Here is a 24,239-nt window from a genome sequence, read left to right on the forward strand (position 1 = left end):
AGACTGCCGGAAAGCCATATGTAAACATAAAAATACCCCCCCTTTAGACTGCCGGAAAGCCATATGTAAACATAAAAATACCCCCCCCCCCCCGCTTTAGACTGCCGGAAAGCCATATGTAAACATAAAAATACCCCCCTCCCTTTAGACTGCCGGAAAGCCATATGTAAACATAAAAATACCCCCCCCCCCCCCTTTAGACTGCCGGAAAGCCATATGTAAACATAAAAATACCCCCCTTTTAGACTGCCGGAAATCCATATGTAAACATAAAAATACCCCCCCCCCCTTTAGACTGCCGGAAAGCCATATGTAAACATAAAAATACCCCCCCCTTTAGACTGCCGGAAAGCCATATGTAAACATAAAAATACCCCCCCCCCTCTTTAGACTGCCGGAAAGCCATATGTAAACATTAAGATACCCCCCCCCTTTAGACTGCCGGAAAGCCATATGTAAACATAAAAATACCCCCCCCCCCTTTAGACTGCCGGAAAGCCATATGTAAACATAAAAATACCCCCCCCCCCCTTTAGACTGCCGGAAAGCCACATGTAAACATAAAAATCCCCCCCCCCCTCTTTAGACTGCCGGAAAGCCATATGTAAACATAAAAATACCCCCCCCCCCCTTTAGACTGCCGGAAAGCCATATGTAAACATAAAAATACCCCCCCCCCCCTTTAGACTGCCGGAAAGCCACATGTAAACATAAAAATCCCCCCCCCTCTTTAGACTGCCGGAAAGCCATATGTAAACATAAAAATACCCCCCCCCCCTTTAGACTGCCGGAAAGCCATATGTAAACATAAAAATACCCCCCCCCCCCCTTTAGACTGCCGGGAAGCCATATGTAAACATAAAAATACCCCCCCCCCCCTCTTTAGACTGCCGGAAAGCCATATGTAAACATAAAAATACCCCCCCCCCCCCCTTTAGACTGCCGGAAAGCCATATGTAAACATAAAAATACCCCCCCCCCCCCTTTAGACTGCCGGAAAGCCATATGTAAACATAAAAATACCCCCCCCCCTTTAGACTGCCGGAAAGCCATATGTAAACATAAAAATACCCCCGCTCCCCCTTTGTCACTAGATCGCCCATCTTTACATATAAGGCGGCTAGTAAAAAATAGCTAAATTATCGCGCTCCTTCGATGATATCATAAACATTTGTTTCGAAATTAAAGTTTACCCCTTTATTCACTTAGGTATCGTGGTTTTCTATTTTTTTTTTGCCCGAATGATAGAAAGTTCATCACGCAATCATATATACAGATCACATACATATCTCAATTACCATTTGACAGAAGCACGGCCTTGGTGTTACCATGGAAACAGAGGTTTCTTAGCACTAAAAGTGCTAGCTCGCTGTTCGCTTGCTTGCTATGGGTCACGTGACAAAACTCCAGCAGAACATTGACACATCCGGGGACTTTCATCAACATGGCCTGTCCGTCAGTATGAAATGACAGGTTGACGAGGAGTGACAGCCAAGCTCCGCCAACTGCGCGAGAGAAATGCTTGGGTCGACCTTGTATGGGCTTGAGCGGCTCCAGGGAAGAAAATTGCTGTAGGAAGTTACTCTAAAAATAGAAAAAAATTTTCCCGTTGTCCAAACATACCTTCCAAATGATTCGCTGACACTCAGCCGACATCGTCAAGTTTGCAAGCAGTGTAAACAAAGCCTTGTGCGTTGCTAGGTGTGTGTCCAAGTCAGGACAGCTATTACTATCTAACATACCTTCCATATGATTCCCCGACACTCAGCCAACATAGCCAAGTTTGCTAGCAGTGTAAACAAAGCCTTGTGCGTTGCTAGGTGTGCGTCCAAATCCGGACAGCTATTACTATCTAACATACCTTCCATATGATTCCCCGACACTCAGCCGACATCGCCAAGTTTGCTAGCAGTGTAAACAAAGCCTTGTGCGTTGCTAGGTGTATGTCCAAGTCCGGACAGCTATTACTATCTAACATACCTTCCATATGATTCCCCGACACTCAGCCGACATCGCCAAGTTTGCTAGCAGTTTAAACAAATCCTTGTGTGTTGCTAGGTGTGTGTCCAAGTCCGGACAGCTATTACTATCTAACATACCTTCCATATGATTCCCCGACACTCAGCCGACATCGCCAAGTTTGCTAGCAGTGTAAACAAAGCCTTGTGTGTTGCTAGGTGTGTGTCCAAATCCGGACAGCTATTACTATCTAACATACCTTCCATATGATTCCCCGACACTCAGCCGACATCGCCAAGTTTGCAAGCAGTGTAAACAAAGCCTTGTGCGTTGCTAGGTGTGTGTCCAAGTCCGGACAGCTATTACTGCTGAGTATTTTGCGATTCGTGGAGCTCGCCGTCTTCAGTAAGTTATTCAAGAAGGTGGTCCCTGATTGGCTAGCTCTGGAAATGCTGCTGCCACCAGCGATGCAGGCGGCGACTGGGGTATAAGAGCGCAAACAGAATATTTACAAGCGTAACTTGTATACGATTCAAAGACTCAAATGAAGGACAACCCCTTATTCCAGGCCTTATAATACAGACCTTAAAGCCGCATTGTCACCAGTTTACTTCCGGAGGTCCGACGGAAACCGTTAAAGGACAAAAGAATCTATTCGAATCCGAAATATTTAACAGGCCATCCGCTCTAAATTAGCAGTCACATCCTCAAAGAAACTTCCAATAGACACACTGCTTTCTATATTTTAAAATATTTTTCGCGTTTTCCGTTAAAAATCGTCGGAAATTCTTAAGTTAGTAAACTGGTGACAATGCGGCTTTAAGCAAGGACGCCGACGGCTAGGATAACGAACGCGAAAAAGTGCGTTCGTGCTTGAAGCTCAGTTTCAAAGTGGTAGCAACTGAATTAACGAAACTGTTAAAAAATCTCATCTGGTAAGAAACAGATGAAAAAAAAAACATTTTTTCTTCCTAACGACAATATTTCATGTCCGCATCCTCGGCAGGCCGTGAAACACAGACATGCTGCTGTTGGAAATTCAATCTGACCCTTTTTTTGTTACCTTTGGGACATCTGGCCGTCAGGGTGGACAGAAGAAGCAGAACCGCCGACATCAAGTTAGACTCCACGGTACACCACGCCCACAGCTTGTACAGAGTGCCAATCAGGCCAGACTCCATACACGCTAACTAACAAAGAGAAAAAGACCCGTCAAGTTGGGACGAATAATTGTCTAGAGGGGTGTATCGGAGGGGGCTTGGATAGAGGGAGTGGTGGTTCATTCTAAAATGTTTTTAAGAGGACTCCAACATTAAAATTAGTGCAAATTACGTCTCTGATAGGCTTTTGGTGTTTTTTCAACGTTTAAAACAAGCAATAGTCACTTGTAGCCTTGGAAACATCTAACGCTTTTAGTGAGAGGGGGCGTAAATTGCAGAACAGATGGAGAGATCTTATCTTATGCAATTTTAGTTACGGAACGGATGCGAGACGTTCAAACCACAGTCTTGTATTTAAAGGTCGTGTCTTTAAAAAAATATTAAGACACGCTGTCAAGGGTGCAAATTATACAATATAGTTTAGCTAGGTTTTGAAACAGCCCAAAGTTTTCCTATAGGGCACAAAAAAAGACCGTAAAAATTATTAGGTATTTCGTTCAGCTGAACTTTGTCTTTTAGTTTCTGGGATGATACAAAAATCCCTCATCAGTCGCGCGTATAGGTTGTATTAGGCGAAAGGCAATCACTGAAGTCTTACTTTTCCCTCCTCGTATTGGTAGACAAGGTTTCTCAAAACGTCAAGACAAGCGACCATCTCATCTATCAAAGGGTTTTCCTGAAAAAACGGTAAATGTCGCACGTAAATGTCGTACGTTTATAAAAGTTTATCAAGAATACCGATCATTGCATAAATGAGTTCTTCTTAAAAAAAGGCGAATGTCGCATGTAAATGTCGTATGTCGTAGGTTTATCAAACATCAAGAAAAGCGATCATCTCACCAATAAACGGGTTCTCTTGAAAAAATGTAAATGTCGCATGTTAAAAAGGCGCATTACGTGGTACTTTTGTCTAAAAAAATGTTAATGTCGCGTGTAAAAATGTCGCATGACGTGGTATCTTCTGCCTCACAGGGTAAACGTGGCAGATGTATGAATGTCGCATTACATGGTATCTTCTGCCTGAAAAAGGTAAATTTGGCATATGTATGAATGTCGCATTACATGGTATCTTCTGCCTGGAAAAGGTAAATGTGGCATATGTATGAATGTCGTATTACATGGTATTTTCTGCCTGGAAAAGGTATATGTGGCATGTAAAACATTTGACTTCTGTATTGCATACCCTCTTCTTCCAGGATGGTCCACGGCCGAGCTGCAGCGAGTCCATGTTGAGCTGGACATGAATGTGCTTGATCTGGTCCAAGGTGGTCTCTACCAGCCCATCTGCAAGGGGAGAGCAACACCAATACCTTAGAGTGAAATTCTAGTCTATTATGACATTCAACACAATTCTTTTACATTATTACATAAATATACATATGTAAAAATAGATTTTTTCTATCGTAATAACATTTACAATACTATACAATTAGACTGTACATTGCACTTTCTCTTTTTTGTTTTGTTTTTCTTTTCCTCTTTTCTTATCCTTTTGTTTCCAACATACATTGGTTCCATTTTTTTTCTTTTCTTTATTCTTTTCCTATTATATTTTTTTTGTTATCTTTTCATTGTTATATTTTCTCTTTGTATAAAAATTATGTTTTTTAACAGTTTTAGGACAGTTTTTACATAGGATTTTGAAGCCTATCATTTTGTAAAATACCCGTATGGATAGTACGAATACATTGGCCGAGCTAGCCTCTCTGCCGAGGCATCTCAATCGAACTATCCTGTTTGAGTGAGGGCGTCCTGTGGTTCAAGGGACGTGGGGGACTAGTAAGCCCGCACTATTCTCTTAGCTTCTTCTCGGAATAAGGCTAGGCTGACCTAAGGTGATACACTCACGAGTCATAATGTGAAGGTGGAAAATAAGGCGCTTTGCAGAGGTACTTTGCGTCATTGCTTTAGACAGGGTGAGGTGAGTGGTGGAGGGGACTGGGCCCAGAGGTCCCACTTATGTTTGGAACAGTAGTTACCACCAGGGACTACCACAGTAGTCCCTTTTGGATCAATGATTTCTTATTCTTTACCTTATAGCGCCGTTGCTTAAGACACTAGGATGATATGAGTGGTGTGGAGGGGGAGCGGAGAGGCCTATATTTTGTTTGGAAGATAAGGAACAATCAGGTCAAAGCCCCCTCCTGAAGTTCTTCTCACCCTCTACCTTTTAGCGCCGATGCTTTAGACGTTTGACTGACAGCGAGAAGGCTAGTGAGCGCAATCTTGGCATGCTTGGTCACCAGTTCCTCCTTCTTACTCGGCCGGGTGCTGCTATCATCAAGGGCCTTCATCAGGCAGCTGCACAGCTGAATCCCGGTGCTCTCGCCTGAAAACAATGATTACCACCAACAACACCTTTAGTGTCATCAAAATCATCATCATCATCACCGTCATCATCATCATCGTCATCATAATCATCCTCATCCTTATCGTCATCTTCACCGTCACCGTCATCATCATCATCATCATCATCATCATCATCATCACAGTCATCATCAGAAGCACCATTTGTGGCATAGGGAATATGATTATGCAAAACATTTCAATCTCATAGGGGTTATAATTGCTGTTAACTATACCCAAACTTATCCCGGAGGGTTAGAATCTATTTTCTTGACGAGCATATGTGAATATTCATGAGAAGCTGCATTGTCACCAGTTTACTTCCAGTCGATTACGTAACAATCACTGATGATTTTTAACGGAAAAATATCTCAAAATTTAAAAAAACAGCGTGTCTATTGCATGTTTCTGTGAGGATGTGATTGATAATTTAGAGCGGATGGCCTGTTTAATATCTCGGATTCTAATAGATTCTTTTGTCTTTTAACTGTTGAGGTTTCTGTCGGACCTCCGGAGGTAAACTGGTGATAATGTGGCTTTCATCCTAACCTTTTCCGTTTTCATCGTCGTCACGATTCCCTTTGTCCAAAAGCTGAACGAGCGCACTCTCGCCCCGTGAGGGGGAAGGAGCGGATCGTTTGTAAACCCGACGTTTTTTGCCCGCTCTTCTACTATGTACTGTCATTAGCAAGGTGAGGAGTCCGAGAAGAGACGCCCTGAGACAGAGTGGGGAGCTCATGTCTGCCATAACTTGCTTGAAAATAGCTAAAAAAAAAGAAAGAAAAAAAAAGTCAAAGACAACTTTACACGACTCTATCCCGTGTTTACTTTCTAAAGTCGCCCATCCCTGAGCAAAAGAATTGATTTAAATTGCACCAGACAAATTACATAAGGATGTATATATAACATGTCCGACGTAAAAATGCACCAATTAAATTATATAAGAATGGAAATGTAATATGTCATAAGTTTAATTGATTGCAATAAATGTCTCTTAGACAGCTTATTTATAAGACTATAGATGGAGGCTATGGCTTTGCGGGAGTAAGGAGAAAACTGTCCTTAAAAAAGGCCAATCACGCCGCCATTTTACGCTCCCGCTCAATAGCTAGTCACACAAAGCACCATTTTCATCGGCTTATTCAAGCAACCAAGATATTTACAATCAAATATCGTCAATAACATATAAGACTTCATTGGTAGATTGTTATTTTGAAGTTTCCTTGCGACAACCAAATTCTAAGAAAAAAACATATTACTGTTTATACTACCCCATCGCCAGATCTGAAGTACATACCTACAAGGAAAGTCCAAAACTTGTACAGAGTTTTCTCCGTCACGCTAGGTACCGTGACAGGACCTTGGGTCTGTAACATCGTGACAAATAAGCGTGACACAGCCAACCAAAGGGCGTATGATGTGCTCTTCAATTGTATATCTATAACGACGGTGAATAACAAGAAAAAAAAACTTGCGATTAACACTCTAGAGCAGACTTGTTTTGTTTTCATTTATATATTAAAACATGTGTGGGATGTGGTCGACGTTATCTGCAAACTAGGGGTTTATGACGAAGAGCGCTGCAATTTTATGCAGCGTGCGATTATCCTGGCGGAGATCGTAAAGCAGGGAGTGGTCAACACGTGCCATTTGCTTACCTGCAAACGAGGGGTCTATGACGAAAAGCGCTGCAATGTTATGCAGCGTGCGACCATCCTGGAGGAGATCGTAAAGCAGGGAGTGGTCAACACGTGCCATTTGCTTACCTGCAAACGAGGGGTCTATGACGAAGAGCGCTGCAATGTTATGCAGCGTGCGACTATCCTGGCGGAGATCGTAAAGCAGGGAGTGGTCAACACGTGCCATTTGCTTACCTGCAAACGAGGGGTCTATGACGAAAAGCGCTGCAATGTTATGCAGCGTGCGACTATCCTGGCGGAGATCGTAAAGCAGGGAGTGGTCAACACGTGCCATTTGCTTACCTGCAAACGAGGGGTCTATGACGAAGAGCGCTGCAATGTTATGCAGCGTGCGACTATCCTGGCGGAGATCGTAAAGCAGGGAGTGGTCAACACGTGCCATTTGCTTACCTGCAAACGAGGGGTCTATGACGAAAAGCGCTGCAATGTTATGCAGCGTGCGACTATCCTGGCGGAGATCGTAAATCAGGGAGTGGTCAACACGTGCCATTTGCTTACCTGCAAACGAGGGGTCTATGACGAAGAGCGCTGCAATGTTATGCAGCGTGCGACCATCCTGGCGGAGATCGTAAAGCAGGGAGTGGTCAACACGTGCCATTTGCTTACCTGCAAACGAGGGGTCTATGACGAAGAGCGCTGCAATGTTATGCAGCGTGCGACCATCCTGGCGGAGATCGTAAAGCAGGGAGTGGTCAACACGTGCCATTTGCTTACCTGCAAACGAGGGGTCTATGACGAAGAGCGCTGCAATGTTATGCAGCGTGCGACCATCCTGGCGGAGATCGTAAAGCAGGGAGTGGTCAACACGTGCCATTTGCTTACCTGCAAACGAGGGGTCTATGACGAAAAGCGCTGCAATGTTATGCAGCGTGCGACTATCCTGGCGGAGATCGTAAAGCAGGGAGTGGTCAACACGTGCCATTTGCTTACCTGCAAACGAGGGGTCTATGACGAAAAGCGCTGCAATGTTATGCAGCGTGCGACTATCCTGGCGGAGATCGTAAAGCAGGGAGTGGTCAACACGTGCCATTTGCTTACCTGCAAACGAGGGGTCTATGACGAAAAGCGCTGCAATGTTATGCAGCGTGCGACTATCCTGGCGGAGATCGTAAAGCAGGGAGTGGTCAACACGTGCCATTTGCTTACCTGCAAACGAGGGGTCTATGACGAAAAGCGCTGCAATGTTATGCAGCGTGCGACTATCCTGGAGGAGATCGTAAAGCAGGGAGTGGTCAACACGTGCCATTTGCTTACCTGCAAACGAGGGGTCTATGACGAAAAGCGCTGCAATGTTATGCAGCGTGCGACTATCCTGGCGGAGATCGTAAAGCAGGGAGTGGTCAACACGTGCCATTTGCTTACCTGCAAACGAGGGGTCTATGACGAAAAGCGCTGCAATGTTATGCAGCGTGCGACTATCCTGGCGGAGATCGTAAAGCAGGGAGTGGTCAACACGTGCCATTTGCTTACCTGCAAACGAGGGGTCTATGACGAAGAGCGCTGCAATGTTATGCAGCGTGCGACTATCCTGGCGGAGATCGTAAAGCAGGGAGTGGTCAACACGTGCCATTTGCTTACCTGCAAACGAGGGGTCTATGACGAAAAGCGCTGCAATGTTATGCAGCGTGCGACTATCCTGGCGGAGATCGTAAAGCAGGGAGTGGTCAACACGTGCCATTTGCTTACCTGCAAACGAGGGGTCTATGACAAAGAGCGCTGCAATGTTATGCAGCGTGCGACTATCCTGGCGGAGATCGTAAAGCAGGGAGTGGTCAACACGTGCCATTTGCTTACCTGCAAACGAGGGGTCTATGACAAAGAGCGCTGCAATGTTATGCAGCGTGCGACTATCCTGGCGGAGATCGTAAAGCAGGGAGTGGTCAACACGTGCCATTTGCTTACCTGCAAACGAGGGGTCTATGACAAAGAGCGCTGCAATGTTATGCAGCGTGCGACTATCCTGGCGGAGATCGTAAAGCAGGGAGTGGTCAACACGTGCCATTTGCTTACCTGCAAACGAGGGGTCTATGACGAAGAGCGCTGCAATGTTATGCAGCGTGCGACTATCCTGGCGGAGATCGTAAAGCAGGGAGTGGTCAACACGTGCTAACACGTGTGTCACCAGGACCAGAGATGCGTACATTTCCATCACCTCGCCGACCACAACCACTGCTGCGCGTGTCATTGAGGACGGTAACGCTGACTGTTCTTTCTGAGCCTGCAGGAAAGTCTGCAGCTCGGACGAATCAAGGTGGCTTTGGACAGGGAAATGAAGCTACAGTTAAATACGTTGTAACTATAATTATCTTAGATACGGGTGAGAGAGTTATAACGGGTAAACTCTAAATTGAGAAAGGTATATCCTGAACAAATAAACATGCTGGTACAATTGATGTGCATTGTATGATTTTAATGCTACGCGCGCTACCTGGGTCACCTTGAAAGTTCTGTAAAATAAGCCAAAAAGGATGAGTAGGAAACATTTGATTGTCATCAACTTCACTTGCCGACCAGAGGGGAATTGGTCCAGTGCCCATCAGAACACAACGAGATTCTCTTATTAATTTCGTGCCAATAAAAAATGTGATTCTCACATGCATGCTAATAGTATAACTTGAAAGCTTTAGCTTGGTGGTCACGTTAGCGCGCGTCGCATGGTACACTTTGTATTGGTGGCCACGGTAGCGCGCTTCGCATGGTATACTTTGTATTGGTGGCCACGGGAGTGCGCGTCGCATGGTACACTTTGTATTGGTGGCCACGGTAGTGCGCGTTGCATGGTACACTTTGTATTGGTGGCCACGGTAGCGCGCTTCGCATGGTATACTTTCTATTGGTGGCCACGGGAGTGCGCGTCGCATGGTACACTTTGTATCTCGGTGGCCACGGTAGCGCGCGTCGCACTATAACACTTTGTATTGTTGGCCACGGAAGGGTGCGTCGCATGGTATACTTTGTATTGGTGGCCACGGTAGCGCGCGTCGCATGGTATACTTTGTATTGGTGGGCACGGAACCGCGCGTCGCATGGTATACTTTCAATGGTGGCCACGGTAGCGCCCGTCGCATGGTACACTTTAGGGACCTTACGCAAGGACGACGGCGACCACATCAAGTACGGCGCTCGCGCTCACGAATTGCTAAAAAACGGCGTTGCAAGTCTAGAACGGCGTCTCACAAAAAACACGGCTGTTTTTGTGATGGTCGCAATGAATGCTGGTCACCGACCATTTCTCACCTGTAGAATCCCGCCATAATATTCAGCTTCTTGATAGCTGTCAGCGTGTGACTTGGAACCACGGTTACAAGGCTGCGAACGAGCTCAGCTAGTGCACCGAGGAAGCCTGGGGTGAGTGATGACGTGACCAGGTTGCCTACTGACGTCACAGAGCCCAACACTGAGGGGTCGCTACTCTGGGCACTGCTATTGGTGGTTGACATTCTGCAATATTGAGTGAGGGAAAATCACGATTCTGTTAGTGGAAAAGGATCGATCGAGCCTGCTCAGTGCTCGATCCATTCATGTGGACACCACGCTTGGAATATTCTTAGAATTTCTAAAACTGCCCACACAACTGTTTCACTGCACAGACCTTTAAATTATGTTAATTTTTTCTTTTTTATTTTCTTATTTTAAATAGATTGTGCGAAAACAATGATTTGCCAAAATAATTTACATGCGCAAATTAAAACATACAACTGAAGGACACGAAAAGGTCTGACCATTACGTGAGAGGGGTGATCTAATAAGTCGATATATTTATCGGCATCTCTATTAAAATTGCACGTTAAGGCTTGTTTGTTTCTTTGTCATTACCCAACCAGTAAGATATCACATGTTCGGCTCACAAGACTGGACTAACCCCTAACCTGTAAGATATCACATGTTCGGCTCACAAGACTGGACTAACCCCCAACCAGTAAGATATCACATGTTCGGCTCACAAGAATGGACTAGCCCCCAACCAGTAAGATATCACATGTTCGGCTCACAAGACTGGACTAACCCCTAACCAGTAAGATATCATATGTTCGACTCACAAGACTGGACTCACCCGCTAGGTAGACCCCTCTCGTTGATCAGCGGTAGCACCGACGTTGGCGTCTGAGTATGCGCAATCGAGACCGCTGAAACGCTAGGCGACAGTATGCTGCCGCTGGACAAGGTGATCGTGGACACCTCTCCCGGACTTCTCACGCCGTTTGACTCAGGCGATTGCAGTGCATTCTGGATCATCTCAGATGTTACGCTGACCGAGCGGGAATTGGAGGCTAGAGGCTGGTAGGGTATCCCGGATGTTGTGGTTGAGTTTGTACCGGAAGCTGTGCTCTGACATGCGCGTGAGCTGGTTGTCATAGGGCGGAGACTGGTGATGGTGGAAGTGAGGAGGGTGGCGATTTTCGAGTAGAATTGGTAATGATCAAGGAGGACTTGCACGGCTTGGCCACTGCTACTTGGGATCTGTGAAAAATTATATTGGTTCCTCTATCAAGCTATTCTTCTTAGCGGCAGAAAAACGGTAGAGAAATCGAGGAAACAAGTCTAAGCATTTTCATTAAAACAAGCTTGGAATTCAGAACTATATTCGAAAGTATTTTTCTTGGTGACGTCATAGTAAGAGCTTACAGGGCTATATAAAGGGACCACTCACAATGTCATCTATTTATCTCTCCTCTCGCTCTATCAAGCGACAAACCACAATGGCATTTATTTATCTGTCTTCTTTTTCTATCAAGCGACAACCCACAATGGCATCTATTTATATCACTCCTCTCTCTATCAAGCGACAACCCACAATGGCATCTATTTATCTCTCCTCTCTCTCTATCAAGCGACAACCCACAATGGCATCTATTTATCTCTCCTCGCTCTCTATCAAGCGACAACCCACAATGGCATCTATTTATCTCTTCTCTCTCTATCAAGCGACAACCCACAATGGCATCTATTTATCTCTCCTCTCTCTCTATCAAGCGACAACCCACAATGGCATCTATTTATCTCTCCTCGCTCTCTATCAAGCGACCACCCACAATGGCATCTATTTATCTCTCCTCGCTCTCTATCAAGCGACAACCCACAATGGCATCTATTTATCTCTCCTCTCTCTCTATCAAGCGACAACCCACAATGGCATCTATTTATCTCTGCTCTCTCTCTATCAAGCGACAACCCACAATGGCATCTAATTATCTCTCCTCGCTCTCTATCAAGCGACAACCCACAATGGCATCTATTTATCTCTCCTCTCTCTCTATCAAGCGACAACCCACAATGGCATCTATTTATCTCTCCCCTCGCTCTATCAAGCGACAACCCACAATGGCATCTATTTATCTCTCCTCGCTCTCTATCAAGCGACAACCCACAATGGCATCTATTTATCTCCCCTCTCTCTCTCTCTCTATCAAGCGACAACCCACAATGGCATCTATTTATCTCCCCTCTCTCTCTCTATCAAGCGACAACCCACAATGGCATCTATTTATCTCCCCTCTCTCTATCAAGCGACAACCCACAATGGCATCTATTTATCTCTCCTCTCTTTCTCTCTATCAAGCGACAACCCACAATGGCATCTATTTATCTCTCCTCTCGCTCTCTATCAAGCGACAACCCACAATGGCATCTATTTATCTCCCCTCTCTCTCTATCAAGCGACAACCCACAATGGCATCTATTTATCTCCCCTCTCTCTATCAAGCGACAACCCACAATGGCATCTATTTATCTCTCCTCGCTCTCTATCAAGCGACAACCCACAATGGCATCTATTTATCTCCCCTCTCTCTATCAAGCGACAACTCACAATGGCATCTATTTATCTCTTCTCTCTCTCTATCAAGCGACAACCCACAATGGCATCTATTTATCTCTCCTCTCTCTCTATCAAGCGACAACCCACAATGGCATCTATTTATCTCTCCTCTCTCTCTCTATCAAGCGACAACCCACAATGGCATCTATTTATCTCTCCTCTTTCTCTATCAAGCGACAACCCACAATGGCATCTATTTATCTCTTCTCTCTCTCTATCAAGCGACAACCCACAATGGCATCTATTTATCTCTCCTCTCTCTCTATCAAGCGACCACCCACAATGGCATCTATTTATCTCTCCTCGCTCTCTATCAAGCGACCACCCACAGCAGCCATGGTTCAGCCTTAAAACTAAATCAGTAAAAAATGTGAGCCATCCAGAGCGCACACTATGATTGATAAATAAATAAATAATAATAAATAATAAATTTATTTGTAACGCGCTAAAACTATGGATACATATTCTAAAGCGCTAAATAAAAGCCATTGGAAACCATTGGATCAAGAGCAGTGAACGACATTTAAAGCAAAACCGAACAGTAGCACCTATTGCAGTGCTCAATGAGGTTAAATTAATATAGATCACTTCATGGTTGGTCAGCGTTGATTTTTATTCAAGAGTTGTGATTAAATCAAACGAATGAGCGAGGTTTGAACGATATACTTTACCCCAGATTTCTGCGAGCTTGAGGTGTCTATCAGCGTCCGTACAAAGTTACGTACAAGATGAGCCGCCTGCATATAAAATTTTCAGAGTATGGTTTTCGTACAATGAAATTCATATCTATAAAACAACAAGAAAGACGGACCACCGAAGACCCTTCACCACACCCGAGAAAGGGAACCTTATATTGGTGCTAATTCGACACACACTATACTACTTAAGACAGACGGACCACCCAAGACCCTTCACCACACCCGAGAAGGGGAATGTTATATTGGTGCTAATTCGGCACACACTATACTACTTACCAAGACCCATCTCCACACCCGAGAAAGGGAATGTTATATTGGTGCTAATTCGGAACACACTATACTACTTAAAACAGACGGACAAACCCGGACCCATCTCCACACCCGAGAAAACGAACCTTATATTGGTGCTAATTTGACACGCATTTCAGTAAGCTTATAGTATTAGTAAGCTATTAGAGTTAGTGGGTTTATAATAAAAGTCGTTAGTTTCGAGTTCTACTGTACTACACTAAGGACTCATAAACAGTAGGAGCCTTAGTTTCAGGCGAACCGTTAGTAAATACAAAGGATGAAGTTTATAAAGAAAGTATAAAGAAAGTTTTTGCATTATTTTCTTCTATTTTCTCCAAGGGATACTGGATGATACATACATGGAATTTGACCCCGACAGAAGCTTGCACTCGGTTTTTGCTTTCTTACTCTCTCCAGCAGGCATAGTAGAATTCGAAACTGGGCTTTTCCTCACCATCCAGTATCCCTTGGAGATTATAGAAGAAAAAAATGCAAAAACTCCCTTTATACTTTTTTCTTTCTCCGCGTCGAGGTCAGTGTAACGAGGCGCGAGAACGAGGCGACAGAGGGGGGACTGGTTTCTAGGATGATTCCCTTTACGCCCAACAAAGTATACAGTGCAACACTGTTCCTTACCTGATGGCGAACCATGCCACAGTCACCATCACTCATCAGTATGGTAAGACCGACAGCAAACACGGCCCATGCATCCCCCTGCAAGGCCTGCACAAGTCCCCCCTGACCAGCCTCGCACGTGACGAGGGTAGACGCGATACTGAGACCCATCCAACGCACTTCCGGTGAGCGGTCGGACCACAGGGTGACCAACCAGTTTAAAGGCTGATCCCCGGTGTCTCTTGCACGTAGCCAGTGCTCGGCCCAAGACTGAAAGTCGTCAGTAAATGGTCTTAACGAGAGGCGTAGTTTACAAGCGCATACACAAGTCCCCCCTTTCCTCTTGGCAGCCAAAAAGTAGGTCATTTCTTATCAAGGAATCCTCAAATACTAAGCTTTTTCCATATGATAGCTATGACTACACATCCACTCAAGCAATACTGGGTACGTGCTTGTTTATAGGCATATCTTATACGACATTGCTAGGAGACTGAAGAATTATATCGTTATAGTATATCGAAAAAAAGGTTATATTATATTGAAATATCCTTGGATGGGAATACGGTATAACGATATTTTGGGAAACTGGCGAAAAAATGGTTAAATAAAGATAAAACATTTATATTCAAAATCGTCATGGATAAATCAATTGCCATATATTCCGTATAGAATCGTTATATCGCGTATCATTATAACGGAGCTCCCACAAGGCACGAACAAAGAAAAATATAGTAGCAAATAAAGAACCCAAAAAAATATGGTATCAAAATTAAGAACAAGAAAAATATGGCAGCAAATATTGGTAAGCACTGCAAGTATTAGTACTTTTGCAACATACCTCGTCAGGGTCAAGGATTTGCATTTCTCGAGCGAGATGCGTAAGGCATAGGCAAGCGTGGATCGTCACGCCTTTCCCCATGAAGGAGGAACGCGAACCGAGACGACCGGCGTGAAACGCCGTCACGACCTACAGGGACAAAATATCTGAAGAGTGTTGCGTGACATATATCATTGCGTCAATAACATTGTAACGATACAAACCCAAATGCACTCCGCTAACGTGACTATAGTGGTACGTGACATATATCATTGCGTCAATAACATCTAACGTGACCATAGTGGTACGTGACATATATCATTGCGTCAATAACATCTAACGTGACTATAGTGGTACGTGACATATATCATTGCGTCAATAACATTTAAAGTGACCATAGTGGTACGTGACATATATCATTGCGTCAATAACATCTAACGTGACTATAGTGGTACGTGACATATATCATTGCGTCAATAACATCTAACGTGACTATAGTGGTACGTGACATATATCATTGCGTCAATAACATTTAAAGTGACCATAGTGGTACGTGACTTATATCATTGCGTCAATAACATTCAAAGTGACTATAGTGGTACGTGACATATATCATTGCGTCAATAACATTTAAAGTGACTATAGTGGTACGTGACATATATCATTGCGTCAATAACATTTAAAGTGACTATAGTGGTACGTGACATATATCATTGCGTCAATAACATCTAACGTGACCATAGTGGTACGTGACATATATCATTGCGTCAATAACATTTAAAGTGACCATAGTGGTACGTGACATATATCATTGCGTCAATAACATTTAAAGTGACCATAGTGGTACGTGACTTATATCATTGCGTCAATAACATTTAAAGTGACTATAGTGGTACGTGACATATATCATTGCGTCAATAACATTTGAAGTGACTATAGTGGTACGTGACATATATCATTGCGTCAATAACATTTAAAGTGACTATAGTGGTACGTGACATATATCATTGCGTCAATAACATCTAACGTGACCATAGTGGTACGTGACATATATCATTGCGTCAATAACATTTAAAGTGACCATAGTGGTACGTGACATATATCATTGCGTCAATAACATCTAACGTGACTATAGTGGTACGTGACATATATCATTGCGTCAATAACATTTAAAGTGACTATAGTGGTACGTGACATATATCATTGCGTCAATAACATCTAACGTGACCATAGTGGTACGTGACATATATCATTGCGTCAATAACATTGTAACGATACAAACCTAACTGCACTCCGCTAAAGTGACTATAGTGGTACGTGACATATATCATTGCGTCAATAACATTGAAACGATACAAACCTAACGGCACTCCGCTAACGTGACTATAGTGGTACGTGACATATATCATTGCGTCAATAACATCTAACGTGACTATAGTGGTACGTGACATATATCATTGCGTCAATAACATTGTAACGATACAAACCTAACTGCACTCCGCTAACGTGACTATATTGGTACGTGACATATATCATTGCGTCAATAACATTTAAAGTGACTATAGTGGTACGTGACATATATCATTGCGTCAATAACATCTAACGTGACCATAGTGGTACGTGACATATATCATTGCGTCAATAACATTGTAACGATACAAACCTAACTGCACTCCGCTAAAGTGACTATAGTGGTACGCGACATATATCATTGCGTCAATAACATTGTAACGATACAAACCTAACTGCACTCCGCTAACGTGACTATATTGGTACGTAACATATATCATTGCGTCAATAACATTGTAACGATACAAACCCAACTGCACTCCGCTAACGTGACCATAGTGGTACGTGACATATATCATTGGGTCAATAACATTGTAACAATACAAACCCAACTGCACTCCGCTAACGTGACCATAGTGGTACGTGACATATATCATTGCGTCAATAACATTGTAACGATAGAAACCCAACTGCACTCCGCTAACGTGACTATATTGGTACGTGACATATATCATTGCGTCAATAACATTGTAACGATAGAAACCCAACTGCACTCCGCTAACGTGACTATATTGGTACGTGACATATATCATTGCGTCAATAACATCTAACGTGACCATAGTGGTACGTGACATATATCATTGCGTAAATAACATTGTAACGATACAAACCTAACTGCACTCCGCTAACGTGACTATAGTGGTACGTGACATATATCATTGCGTCAATAACATTGTAACGTGACTATAGTGGTACGTGACATATATCATTGCGTCAATAACATTGTAACGATACAAACCCAACTGCACTCCGCTAACGTGACTATAGTGGTACGTGACATATATCATTGCGTCAATAACATTTAAAGTGACCATAGTGGTACGTGACATATATCATTGCGTCAATAACATCTAACGTGACTATAGTGGTACGTGACATATATCATTGCGTCAATAACATCTAACGTGACTATAGTGGTACGTGACATATATCATTGCGTCAATAACATTTAAAGTGACTATAGTGGTACGTGACATATATCATTGCGTCAATAACATTTAAAGTGACCATAGTGGTACGTGACATATATCATTGCGTCAATAACATTTAAAGTGACTATAGTGGTACGTGACATATATCATTGCGTCAATAACATTTAAAGTGACTATAGTGGTACGTGACATATATCATTGCGTCAATAACATTTAAAGTGACTATAGTGGTACGTGACATATATCATTGCGTCAATAACATCTAACGTGACCATAGTGGTACGTGACATATATCATTGCGTCAATAACATTTAAAGTGACCATAGTGGTACGTGACATATATCATTGCGTCAATAACATTTAAAGTGACTATAGTGGTACGTGACATATATCATTGCGTCAATAACATTTAAAGTGACTATAGTGGTACGTGACATATATCATTGCGTCAATAACATTTAAAGTGACTATAGTGGTACGTGACATATATCATTGCGTCAATAACATTTAAAGTGACCATAGTGGTACGTGACTTATATCATTGCGTCAATAACATTCAAAGTGACTATAGTGGTACGTGACATATATCATTGCGTCAATAACATTTAAAGTGACTATAGTGGTACGTGACATATATCATTGCGTCAATAACATTTAAAGTGACTATAGTGGTACGTGACATATATCATTGCGTCAATAACATCTAACGTGACCATAGTGGTACGTGACATATATCATTGCGTCAATAACATTTAAAGTGACCATAGTGGTACGTGACATATATCATTGCGTCAATAACATTTAAAGTGACCATAGTGGTACGTGACTTATATCATTGCGTCAATAACATTTAAAGTGACTATAGTGGTACGTGACATATATCATTGCGTCAATAACATTTGAAGTGACTATAGTGGTACGTGACATATATCATTGCGTCAATAACATTTAAAGTGACTATAGTGGTACGTGACATATATCATTGCGTCAATAACATCTAACGTGACCATAGTGGTACGTGACATATATCATTGCGTCAATAACATTTAAAGTGACCATAGTGGTACGTGACATATATCATTGCGTCAATAACATCTAACGTGACTATAGTGGTACGTGACATATATCATTGCGTCAATAACATTTAAAGTGACTATAGTGGTACGTGACATATATCATTGCGTCAATAACATCTAACGTGACCATAGTGGTACGTGACATATATCATTGCGTCAATAACATTGTAACGATACAAACCTAACTGCACTCCGCTAAAGTGACTATAGTGGTACGTGACATATATCATTGCGTCAATAACATTGAAACGATACAAACCTAACGGCACTCCGCTAACGTGACTATAGTGGTACGTGACATATATCATTGCGTCAATAACATCTAACGTGACTATAGTGGTACGTGACATATATCATTGCGTCAATAACATTGTAACGATACAAACCTAACTGCACTCCGCTAACGTGACTATATTGGTACGTGACATATATCATTGCGTCAATAACATTTAAAGTGACTATAGTGGTACGTGACATATATCATTGCGTCAATAACATCTAACGTGACCATAGTGGTACGTGACATATATCATTGCGTCAATAACATTGTAACGATACAAACCTAACTGCACTCCGCTAAAGTGACTATAGTGGTACGCGACATATATCATTGCGTCAATAACATTGTAACGATACAAACCTAACTGCACTCCGCTAACGTGACTATATTGGTACGTAACATATATCATTGCGTCAATAACATTGTAACGATACAAACCCAACTGCACTCCGCTAACGTGACCATAGTGGTACGTGACATATATCATTGGGTCAATAACATTGTAACAATACAAACCCAACTGCACTCCGCTAACGTGACCATAGTGGTACGTGACATATATCATTGCGTCAATAACATTGTAACGATAGAAACCCAACTGCACTCCGCTAACGTGACTATATTGGTACGTGACATATATCATTGCGTCAATAACATTGTAACGATAGAAACCCAACTGCACTCCGCTAACGTGACTATATTGGTACGTGACATATATCATTGCGTCAATAACATCTAACGTGACCATAGTGGTACGTGACATATATCATTGCGTAAATAACATTGTAACGATACAAACCTAACTGCACTCCGCTAACGTGACTATAGTGGTACGTGACATATATCATTGCGTCAATAACATTGTAACGTGACTATAGTGGTACGTGACATATATCATTGCGTCAATAACATTGTAACGATACAAACCCAACTGCACTCCGCTAACGTGACTATAGTGGTACGTGACATATATCATTGCGTCAATAACATTTAAAGTGACCATAGTGGTACGTGACATATATCATTGCGTCAATAACATTTAAAGTGACTATAGTGGTACGTGACATATATCATTGCGTCAATAACATTTAAAGTGACTATAGTGGTACGTGACATATATCATTGCGTCAATAACATTTAAAGTGACTATAGTGGTACGTGACATATATCATTGCGTCAATAACATTTAAAGTGACCATAGTGGTACGTGACTTATATCATTGCGTCAATAACATTCAAAGTGACTATAGTGGTACGTGACATATATCATTGCGTCAATAACATTTAAAGTGACTATAGTGGTACGTGACATATATCATTGCGTCAATAACATTTAAAGTGACTATAGTGGTACGTGACATATATCATTGCGTCAATAACATCTAACGTGACCATAGTGGTACGTGACATATATCATTGCGTCAATAACATTTAAAGTGACCATAGTGGTACGTGACATATATCATTGCGTCAATAACATTTAAAGTGACCATAGTGGTACGTGACTTATATCATTGCGTCAATAACATTTAAAGTGACTATAGTGGTACGTGACATATATCATTGCGTCAATAACATTTGAAGTGACTATAGTGGTACGTGACATATATCATTGCGTCAATAACATTTAAAGTGACTATAGTGGTACGTGACATATATCATTGCGTCAATAACATCTAACGTGACCATAGTGGTACGTGACATATATCATTGCGTCAATAACATTTAAAGTGACCATAGTGGTACGTGACATATATCATTGCGTCAATAACATCTAACGTGACTATAGTGGTACGTGACATATATCATTGCGTCAATAACATTTAAAGTGACTATAGTGGTACGTGACATATATCATTGCGTCAATAACATCTAACGTGACCATAGTGGTACGTGACATATATCATTGCGTCAATAACATTGTAACGATACAAACCTAACTGCACTCCGCTAAAGTGACTATAGTGGTACGTGACATATATCATTGCGTCAATAACATTGAAACGATACAAACCTAACGGCACTCCGCTAACGTGACTATAGTGGTACGTGACATATATCATTGCGTCAATAACATCTAACGTGACTATAGTGGTACGTGACATATATCATTGCGTCAATAACATTGTAACGATACAAACCTAACTGCACTCCGCTAACGTGACTATATTGGTACGTGACATATATCATTGCGTCAATAACATTTAAAGTGACTATAGTGGTACGTGACATATATCATTGCGTCAATAACATCTAACGTGACCATAGTGGTACGTGACATATATCATTGCGTCAATAACATTGTAACGATACAAACCTAACTGCACTCCGCTAAAGTGACTATAGTGGTACGCGACATATATCATTGCGTCAATAACATTGTAACGATACAAACCTAACTGCACTCCGCTAACGTGACTATATTGGTACGTAACATATATCATTGCGTCAATAACATTGTAACGATACAAACCCAACTGCACTCCGCTAACGTGACCATAGTGGTACGTGACATATATCATTGGGTCAATAACATTGTAACAATACAAACCCAACTGCACTCCGCTAACGTGACCATAGTGGTACGTGACATATATCATTGCGTCAATAACATTGTAACGATAGAAACCCAACTGCACTCCGCTAACGTGACTATATTGGTACGTGACATATATCATTGCGTCAATAACATTGTAACGATAGAAACCCAACTGCACTCCGCTAACGTGACTATATTGGTACGTGACATATATCATTGCGTCAATAACATCTAACGTGACCATAGTGGTACGTGACATATATCATTGCGTAAATAACATTGTAACGATACAAACCTAACTGCACTCCGCTAACGTGACTATAGTGGTACGTGACATATATCATTGCGTCAATAACATTGTAACGTGACTATAGTGGTACGTGACATATATCATTGCGTCAATAACATTGTAACGATACAAACCCAACTGCACTCCGCTAACGTGACTATAGTGGTACGTGACATATATCATTGCGTCAATAACATTTAAAGTGACCATAGTGGTACGTGACATATATCATTGCGTCAATAACATCTAACGTGACTATAGTGGTACGTGACATATATCATTGCGTCAATAACATCTAACGTGACTATAGTGGTACGCGACATATATCATTGCGTCAATAACATTTAAAGTGACTATAGTGGTACGTGACATATATCATTGCGTCAATAACATTTAAAGTGACCATAGTGGTACGTGACATATATCATTGCGTCAATAACATTTAAAGTGACTATAGTGGTACGTGACATATATCATTGCGTCAATAACATTTAAAGTGACTATAGTGGTACGTGACATATATCATTGCGTCAATAACATTTAAAGTGACTATAGTGGTACGTGACATATATCATTGCGTCAATAACATCTAACGTGACCATAGTGGTACGTGACATATATCATTGCGTCAATAACATTTAAAGTGACCATAGTGGTACGTGACATATATCATTGCGTCAATAACATTTAAAGTGACTATAGTGGTACGTGACATATATCATTGCGTCAATAACATTTAAAGTGACTATAGTGGTACGTGACATATATCATTGCGTCAATAACATTTAAAGTGACTATAGTGGTACGTGACATATATCATTGCGTCAATAACATCTAACGTGACCATAGTGGTACGTGACATATATCATTGCGTCAATAACATTTAAAGTGACTATAGTGGTACGTGACATATATCATTGCGTCAATAACATCTAACGTGACCATAGTGGTACGTGACATATATCATTGCGTCAATAACATTTAAAGTGACTATAGTGGTACGTGACATATATCATTGCGTCAATAACATTTAAAGTGACTATAGTGGTACGTGACATATATCATTGCGTCAATAACATCTAACGTGACCATAGTGGTACGTGACATATATCATTGCGTCAATAACATTTAAAGTGACCATAGTGGTACGTGACATATATCATTGCGTCAATAACATCTAACGTGACTATAGTGGTACGTGACATATATCATTGCGTCAATAACATTTAAAGTGACTATAGTGGTACGTGACATATATCATTGCGTCAATAACATCTAACGTGACCATAGTGGTACGTGACATATATCATTGCGTCAATAACATTGTAACGATACAAACCTAACTGCACTCCGCTAAAGTGACTATAGTGGTACGTGACATATATCATTGCGTCAATAACATTGAAACGATACAAACCTAACGGCACTCCGCTAACGTGACTATAGTGGTACGTGACATATATCATTGCGTCAATAACATCTAACGTGACTATAGTGGTACGTGACATATATCATTGCGTCAATAACATTGTAACGATACAAACCTAACTGCACTCCGCTAACGTGACTATATTGGTACGTGACATATATCATTGCGTCAATAACATTTAAAGTGACTATAGTGGTACGTGACATATATCATTGCGTCAATAACATCTAACGTGACCATAGTGGTACGTGACATATATCATTGCGTCAATAACATTGTAACGATACAAACCTAACTGCACTCCGCTAAAGTGACTATAGTGGTACGCGACATATATCATTGCGTCAATAACATTGTAACGATACAAACCTAACTGCACTCCGCTAACGTGACTATATTGGTACGTAACATATATCATTGCGTCAATAACATTGTAACGATACAAACCCAACTGCACTCCGCTAACGTGACCATAGTGGTACGTGACATATATCATTGCGTCAATAACATTGTAACGATACAAACCTAACTGCACTCCGCTAAAGTGACTATAGTGGTACGTGACATATATCATTGCGTCAATAACATTGAAACGATACAAACCTAACGGCACTCCGCTAACGTGACTATAGTGGTACGTGACATATATCATTGCGTCAATAACATCTAACGTGACTATAGTGGTACGTGACATATATCATTGCGTCAATAACATTGTAAC

The 24,239-nt window shown here is 41.9% G+C and overlaps 1 protein-coding gene across 5 annotated transcripts in view; it reads right to left on the minus strand.

Annotated features, from left to right (window-relative positions):
• The window catches only part of LOC5508048 (rotatin-like), a 62,023-nt gene that overhangs the window by 3,749 nt on the left and 34,035 nt on the right, over positions 1–24,239 (minus strand). For 4 of the 5 annotated variants that reach the window (XR_007306194.1, XM_048720496.1, XM_048720497.1 and 1 more), the window contains exons 21-34: positions 15,426–15,554; positions 14,609–14,857; positions 13,655–13,720; positions 11,220–11,626; positions 10,403–10,606; positions 9,176–9,420; positions 6,763–6,903; positions 6,015–6,230; positions 5,287–5,448; positions 4,303–4,403; positions 3,718–3,795; positions 3,023–3,149; positions 2,219–2,439; positions 1,299–1,584 (exon numbers count right to left, since the gene is read on the minus strand). Coding sequence is in view for 4 of the 5 variants with exons in the window: in XM_048720496.1 (XP_048576453.1) it covers positions 1,299–1,584; positions 2,219–2,439; positions 3,023–3,149; positions 3,718–3,795; positions 4,303–4,403; positions 5,287–5,448; positions 6,015–6,230; positions 6,763–6,903; positions 9,176–9,420; positions 10,403–10,606; positions 11,220–11,626; positions 13,655–13,720; positions 14,609–14,857; positions 15,426–15,554 (2,632 nt within the window). In the remaining variant the exon portion in view is untranslated. Of the gene's footprint in view, positions 1–1,298; positions 1,585–2,075; positions 2,163–2,218; positions 2,440–3,022; positions 3,150–3,717; positions 3,796–4,302; positions 4,404–5,286; positions 5,449–6,014; positions 6,231–6,762; positions 6,904–9,175; positions 9,421–10,402; positions 10,607–11,219; positions 11,627–13,654; positions 13,721–14,608; positions 14,858–15,425; positions 15,555–24,239 lie in introns of those variants that run through there. The other variant, XM_048720498.1, reaches the window with a different exon arrangement.

This window comes from Nematostella vectensis, chromosome 13, assembly GCF_932526225.1.
Source record: "Nematostella vectensis chromosome 13, jaNemVect1.1, whole genome shotgun sequence".
Taxonomy (NCBI): Eukaryota; Metazoa; Cnidaria; class Anthozoa; order Actiniaria; family Edwardsiidae; genus Nematostella; species Nematostella vectensis.